The sequence below is a fragment of the Miscanthus floridulus genome, chromosome 12 (assembly GCF_019320115.1).
Source record: "Miscanthus floridulus cultivar M001 chromosome 12, ASM1932011v1, whole genome shotgun sequence".
NCBI classification, from domain to species: Eukaryota; Viridiplantae; Streptophyta; class Magnoliopsida; order Poales; family Poaceae; genus Miscanthus; species Miscanthus floridulus.
Window position 1 is genome coordinate 77,672,037 of NC_089591.1, and position 8,139 is coordinate 77,680,175.

General features: G+C 46.1%; 1 protein-coding gene across 1 annotated transcript; it reads left to right on the forward strand.

Moving 5' to 3' along the window:
- Positions 1 to 6,302: 6,302 nt before the first annotated feature.
- LOC136497776 (uncharacterized) lies at positions 6,303 to 7,808 on the forward strand. Its single transcript, XM_066493636.1, has 2 exons — positions 6,303 to 6,441; positions 6,660 to 7,808. The coding sequence occupies exon 2, from the start codon at positions 6,773 to 6,775 to the stop codon at positions 7,619 to 7,621; it is 849 nt and encodes a 282-aa protein (XP_066349733.1). The 5' UTR covers positions 6,303 to 6,441; positions 6,660 to 6,772; the 3' UTR covers positions 7,622 to 7,808.
- The last annotated feature ends 331 nt before the right edge of the window (positions 7,809 to 8,139 follow it).

Sequence of the window (8,139 nt, forward strand, 5' to 3'; positions counted from 1 at the left end):
AGATGCATAGAAGAACTTAAGGTGAGTAGTATCTGTGAGAGAAAAAACTAGATGCATAGAAGAACTTAAGGTGAGTAGTATTTGTGAGTTAGTTTGGATTTTTATGGTTTAGATTAGATTAGATATTGAACCAACACATAGTGGGGTAGGAGAAAATAGCAAAAAAGAGTACTCCCTCAAAATTTCAAATTATAAGACGTTTTGACCTTTTTAGGTACATTACAATGCATATAGATATAGTATATATATATGTGCATAACAAAATCTATGAATAATTAAAAAAAACCCAAAATATCTTGTAATTTATAATAGAGGCAGTACTAACAAGAGTTTAAAACCAAACCAGACATTTAGCCAAAAAGTAGAGGCCGCTAGAGCAACTCCAACAGCTTGGCTAAAATTATTATCCAAATTCCACAGTTTAGCCATTTTGTAAAATAGAAAACTCCTAAAAAAAGAAGAGGTCTATAATAACCTTGCTATTTCTTATCTTCAGATAGCTGTCCGTGGTTGGATTTATATGGCCACATAAAATCAAGGATAGCTAGCTTCCTATTTTACATAGCAAGATAGCGTATCGATTAGAGCCTACTTTTTATAATATAAATTTTAAATTAGCCTCTAAAACATAAATAGCTGAGCTATTGGAGTTGCTCTAGTGAAGCAAAAAAAATAGCGGTCGCTCCATTCCCAATAGCAACATTAGTGAACTAACACGCTATAAGTTGAGTTCATCGTTTAAGGATTACCGAAGGCTAGAAGAATAGGAAGGAGTCAGAAACAATGAGGATTGTATTATTATTAAGAGTAAAATGCACACTCGGTCTACAATTTTTTTGGACATTTCTGTCTAGATTCTTAAACTAAAAAAATTGACCATCTAAGTTCTAAGCTATTATTGTCGCACACCAACCGTCCAAAACCTGCCACATCAGTGCCAGCATCTGACGTGGCCATGCCACGTAGGCAGCTGGATGTTGTGGCCGTGCCACACTTGATCTGCGCTACCTCTTCCTCCTCTCCCCCGCTCTCGCTGCTCAGTTCCACACCACGGCGGCGACCACGTACTTCATCTGTGCCACCGACATGTCCTTGCCCAAGCACGACCTTGACCCGACGTTGAACGTCGGGAACTTGTGCGCTAACACGTGCTACATCAGCGCGCCGTCATCCATGACCCTTTGTCGGCCGCGGCTGCTCTAGGGTGTGTTTAGTTCCACTAAGGGCATTCACAACGCAGACTCTACATAGAGTCCATACACATTCATTATCCTTCAATTTTATTGTATTTTGCTGATGTGGCACCATATTTATTGAAGAGAGAGGGTGAAAAATCAAGAAATCGTTTCCTATTTGGACGTCGAGTCTTTGTTCCCATCGAGGCCGTAGGAAACCACTAGACTCACGATGGGGGAGGCCAGCGTTGAGTCGATAGATCCCGTACACCCGCGCCATCCACACCCACCACCGTCGCCGCGATTCCTCTTCCACACGCGTGAGCAGGCTTCTCCTGCGCGCCATCCCGCTTGCCCGCCAGCTTCTCTCACGATCTAGGACTTCTTCTATGCGCGCGAGCGACTTCTCCCGCGTGCCATCCCGCTTGCCCGCCAGCCATCTCCCGCGCGCGCTCATAGAGGTGACCCACCGTCGCCGCCAAATTTTCCGGCCTTGCCCCCTCCCACCCTAATCTTCCTCCTCTACCGCCCATTCAGATTCATATCCATGTCCATCCATAGCTCCCTTCGATTCCGTCTCCTCGCCCATCCACTGTGACCCAAGAGCATCCCCAAATCTCACAAATGAATAGATTAACAAAGACCGATTCTCGGCGAGGCAGAGGTGTCCTTGGAACCCAGCCTCCATCTGTCCGTGCTGCTGGGACCTATGCTCCGGTCGCCGGAGCTGCTGCAACCTGAGCTCAAGCTTGAGCCATCGGTGTTCCTCAAGATGCTGGTGTTCCTCGAACCGGTGCTTCCCCCGTTGGTGGATGGTGGCCAATGTCATCTCCTAGTGAAGGGTAAGTCTTCAGTCAAGGATTCTTGGACGGGATTGGATGTACATTAACTCAGTCCTCGAATTCTTACTCGAAATCAGTAGATTTTATAGATTTCAGCCATTGTTCTTGTTAACAGATCGTCTGCACTATGTAATAAACTGGGTTCTGAATGTCTAAGATCATTAGTTTATATTTCCATTGCTGGACCAATCACTTCTTAGCTACAGAAACCAAACAGCCTACGGCGATTACACTAATGCAACCAACATACAACCAGCTAGGAGAACTTGCCACCCGTCACATAACAGAACAAAGGACCACATTTCACTTACCACAAGAAATATGACTAATAACTATATGGTTAGTTTGGCTATGCCATGACTGTCAGATGATATTTGCGATTACAGATTTTAGTTTTGAATCCATGGGTTACATATGGCCATACTTGCTCAGATGGATTTCTTTAGTTGAATGGTGCCTTTAATGTGTACTAGCAAATGTACCTACAGGTTGCAACGGACCGTTTATCTTATTGCATAGTCACTAGAATCACTGACAGCTCCGAGATTTAAGTAATGGTATCATTATGTATTCAAGATTTATCCTTTTTCTTTTGATTTACTAATTGGAGCATGGAAATTCATATGGTTGCAGGTTATACCCACCAGGAGGGTTCTCAGATCTTCTGGAGCCAAACCCATTTGCTAACCATCCTAGTGGAAATGAAAATTTTCACTATGTTGGTGGTGGAATGAGTCAATCTTTAGTTTCACCAATTGACCTGGGTGCTACAAGAACTCCCTCTCCAGCACAGCAAAACGATGATATAGTGGTTGAACTCGGTGCAGAAGAAGATGAAACAATTAACGTCGATGAGGATTCTAGAACCGACAAGCGTTTGAATTGGTCGGTCCCTGAAGACAAACGACTGGTAGGTTGAAACCATGCTATCTCCATGCACACTTGAAGATTAACGATTGTCTTTTTTCATTCTATTTTTTTGTTGTTCCTGTAGGCCAATGCTTGGTTGCGTAATTCAAAGGACCCAGTAGATGGAAATGACAGGAGGGGGGGATGCTTATTGGGCAGATGTTACTAAAGAATACAACAAGGACACAGAAAGTAGCCGTAAGAGGAACCGAAACCAACTAAAAATATGTTGGGATTGTTCTAAGAAACCATTAACTGATTTTCATGGATGTTGGGTAAATGCCAATAGAGTGTGGCAAAGTGGGATGAGTGATGATCAGGTTACTGACAAAGCATTAGAGATGTGGGCCGGCAGAAATAATGGTAAGGCCTTCCATCTGCTGCATATGTGGAAGGTAGTACGTGGTGAGCAGAAGTGGTCAGCATATCTTGCTAGGTTAAAGAAGGAAAAGGAAAAGGGTGCAAAGGCTAATCCAGCTCCATTGGTGAATTTAGAATTAGATTGAGAAAAGCGACCTATGGGACATAAGAAAGCAAAAAAAATAACTTAATGGTAAAAAGAAGTCATCTGATGCTTTGGCTGATTTTAGTGGAAAATTTGAGAAGTTCATTGAAGCAAGCAGCAAGAATAGAGAGGACAGAGAGAAGATGATTGAAATTCAGCAAAGCTTGGCTAATAAGAAGATCGAAGCAGCTAGGCTTAATCATGAAGCAGCTCATGAACAAACTAAGTGCAAAATGTTAGAAACTTACACACAGCTGTTGCTTGCGCCTACTGATCAGCTTAATGCAGAATCTTTGGCTGAGAGAAACAAGGCATTGGAGAGCCTGAGACTTGCTTTATTTCCTAAGGTATGACTGCAGTCAATCCTTGTTTAATTTGCATATATATTAATTGCTTCGAAGTGTTAACTGATGGATTTGTAATTTTGTAGAATTGATTGTGCAAGGTAACTGAAATCCAGGGACTTGTTGAATGGTAACTAATGGTCTTCTAATTTCCATGGAATTTATGCAAGGTAACTGAAATCCTTTTATTTCCTATGATCAGTGCTATTTTAATTCCTGTAATGCATTCTCTAGCGTGAAATCTACATATTGTGAGTGCCATTTTGTCCTTTATATTTCAGTGCATAGGATCACCATATAATGGTTCAGTTTTCGTTTGGCAGTACGGGATGACAATAGGAGGTTTAGCTTTGTTCTGGTTCCTTCTCCCATCTGTCCAACATGTCTATCTGTTTATTTGGTCAGTTTCAGTACATCTTTGATATCCATGATGCAGAGCATGATCACCTTTTTTATGCCTGATGTATATTTCAGTTTTAAGTAATTAATGCGAGATGGGAACTGGGTGTGGGTGGTTATTGCTGTGGCTGTCATTGAGTAAAGATCTCAGGGAAAAACATCTGAGAAGCTTCAAAAATTTAGCACTTGGATTTTTTTATATGCTCAGTGTAATTCTTATTTTGCCGTTTAGGTAAGCAGAACTAGTTTCTGTATGTTCTCTGGTCTTTTGCTGTCCTCTGGAGCACATACATATTATACACGTGCAATAATGCAGAAATATGTTGCTGCCCGCCACCACTCTGATAGTTACAATTAGTACCGTAAATATGTCATCTGCCAGCCTTGTAAATTAAATAATTTGCTGATGGATCGATCATTCGATCGACGAGCATACACTGAGAATTTGAGATACGCAGTACCAGAGGCAAGTCAGCTAGTGCTTACTGTACCACACTAGCTAGACATACATCTAGGTCTGCTGGCTAAGTATTTATTTATTACTTGTTTGTGGTATCTCAGAAGTATTCTTGCCTTGTTGGCTCACCAATGTCTAAAAGTATAAAGACTTGCTTGCAGGAATAGAAGTGAAAGTGCAAGTCCAAGTGGTTTGAGTTCAACTTCTTTCACATTGATCTGTTCTTCGGCATTGCTGGGATGATGGCCACATTGATCCATTCTTCAGCACTGCTAGGACGATGGGAATATTTTATTTATTTGGGAATATTGAGAACAGAATGTCTTGTTTTCTAAATTTGTATGCATGTGAAAGCTACCTAGTTCAATATGTTGATGGGCATGTCTTTCTTGCTTAGCCGTGAGTTACTTTTAAATTTGGTGAAGAATGTTCCGGTATATAACTATGTGATTACATCAGACATTTTTTGTATAATGTTTCAATCGTTGCTGCACCTTGCCATACATATATCATGAATGCGGATGGTGATATTGTTGAGAGGTGTAGGGTGGATCACACAGTTTATGCCACAGCTGATCACTTTTCTTTGTGTTGAGTAATAAATGTTTTTATCTATAGAAACTACTATTACAAGTTCTGTATTGGGAATCATGGTTTCTTGTGATAGAGTCTTGGACATTAAGACTCTATGGGTAGAGTCTGGGTTGGGAGTGCCCTAAATTTTCAACTTTGACACTATGCAAAAAGAAGATTCCCGTTACATCAAATTTGCGGTACATATATGGAGTACTAAATGTTGACGAAATAAAAAACTAATTACACAGTTTAGTTGTACTTTACGAGACGAACGTTTTGAGCCTAATTAATCAACGATTGAACAATTATCAGCAAATAAAAACAAAACGCTACTATATCTACCGTGAATCTGCCGTCCCCGATTCGGGCCAACTAAACGAGGCCCTAGCTTTGCGCGTGTCGGCGATGGGAGCCAGCTCACCGCGGACGCCACGTGCGGGTGGGTGATGAGGTTGTACAGGAACGCCTCGTCATTCTCGACAGGGACTGGTATGGTTTTGATTTTCTGTAACTCACTGCCAGTGGGTCCAGCTGGCTTGGACACGCGGCGCGGGCAGAGCCACGCTCCTCGCGAATAAGTACCGGTAGCGTAACGACGCCGCAGCGGGCAGTGGGCTAGTGCCATGCCATTATGCCAACCGTCGCATACCCTCCTCTTCCTTTCCGGTCTCTGCGCCGCTGCCGCTCTGCTTCTGCGGTTCTGCCCTGCCTCCGCCCCTGACCCTGAGATCTATCCCCCTCTACTCTCTTGCTCTCCTTATCTCTGCCTCCGCCGTCGGGGGATCTGACCGTACCTCGCCGTCGACGCCCAGAAAAAGTCAAAGATGCCATCTTTGACGCGTTCTCCTTCGGTCCGGAGCCTCGCCGGCGCCGTCGTACCTCGCCGCCGACCGGCCCCCAACGCAGTTGAGGTAAGTCCCCTGAGATCTATCTCCCTCCTACTCTCTTCCTCTCCGTATTGCCTTACGATGGCGGTGGGCGTCGCAGGCCTCCGACATGCGGACGACGCACGGTACCGGGGAAGGAGGCGTCCGGTGGCTGGCGATGCGGCCTGACGGGGCGGCGCTGGACGGCAGCATCGGGCCGCCTTCGGGGGTTTGACGGCGAGATCTGGGCTCTCACCGTCGTGGTCGGCAGGCAAAGTCAAGATGCCATCTTTGAGGCGTTCCCCTTCGGTCCGGAGCCTCGCTGGCGCCGGCGTACCTCGCCACCCCCAACGACGATTCGTATTGAGGTAAGTCAACAGCCCATCTTTGATGTCTTCGTCCTTCCTCCTCCGCCGCCTCCTCTCGCCGCCGGCGTTCCAGGCGCCATCCTACGGCAGTGGTCCAGGTGGACCAAGGCCGGGAGGTTCGTGGGCTTGATCCACCGTAGGCCAAGCCCTCCAAACCGAAACCTCCAAGCGCCAACGCGCGAATCTGATCCCGAAAATTTCGGAAAATTGTATCGTAGGCACCATCCCGCGCACCTGCTTCCGAAAACTTCACAATCCCGCGCACAGCCCTGAAAATTTCATCTCGGCGCTGCTCGGTGGCGGTGCCCCGATTTCCCCCGCTATCAAGTAGATGGACGGTTCTCCTCCACCGGAGCAGCGTCGATCCAATGGCGCTCCTTGCTCGTCTGGACGATCCGTGGGATCGTCCCACGGATCGCCGGCCTTCTACAATGGCTTCCTTGCTCGTCTGCACGATCCCACGGATCGCCAAGACGCATCACCAAATCTCCTATATAAAAATGCCCCCCGCTGTCCCCGCTGTATTCCCACGCCAATCTCTCGCATCCATTTCCACTTCCACCCGGATCAGTCGTCGCTTCCCTCTCCACCACTACCCCAAATCTCGCCCGCCACCGCCACCGCCACCGCCACCGCCACCGCAATGCATTTCCGTGTCGCGTCGATCAAGGATGTTGAGCGGCTGATTCGGAAGCGCGGCAACGAGGAGGAGGTCGAGGTTCGAGTGAGCAAGAGCATCAAGGGGGTCTCTCAGGCTCGGAGGATGCGGGTCCTTCTTCGTCGGCAGATGAGGGAGAGGGCATGGTGCGTCGGCGGCATCTCCACCCTCAGGCCGCTGGTCCCCATCGCCAATAAGACCCAGCAAGCCCTCGTCGTCCTGCGCAAGCTGGATGGCATCACCACCCGAGCGGCGGACGCTGCCGTCGCCGACACCGAGGCTGCCAAACTCCAGGCTGATGCCGTCCGCGAGGCTGAGAAACTGTCCGAGATAGGCTACCGCCTGAGCCGGTCGCCCATCGTCCCCGTCAGGCAGCTCGGCGACGTGCTGTTGTACCTCGGTGAGGATGTGCAGGAAAGCAACATGCAGGCTGTCACATTCCGAGGTAGGATCCGTATGGCTCGGTCCCATTGCAGGGATACGCACAGCCAGAGCATCCAGACCATCCACGCGGCGTTCTGAACGAGAAGAAAAGAGGACAGGAGATGACAGGGTATACGCATAGATGTTACTATCCAATCTTGTTAGTCTTATAAGTTATTAATTATATCATGCACAACAGCAGTTGTGTTAATGTATCTTCGAATCTTGAATGGATTATGACATAAAGTGCAGTGTCCGAATCTTGAATGGATTATGCATTTACACATCTGAGATTTATTTATATTTGTCGCACACACCAATCCTTGAGATCATCAAACATTTTAAGCTACCTGCCAGGTTTGCTATGGCATATTCTCTTTGTATATTTAATTAAGCAAGAAAAGTATATTTGGTGAAATCTGTGCTGTTTGCTAAATCACCCCTTCGCCTGTTCTAGCATCATATGCTTTCTGAACGTTTTGTCTGACATATTTGTTAACCTACAGGCTGTGATGTATGTACTGTTTTTTTTTTTTTTGGTTAAGAAGATCTGGCCCTGTTCGGCTTATGCCATATTCGACTTATTTAACAGTGTTTTCCAACCACTTTCGGCCAAA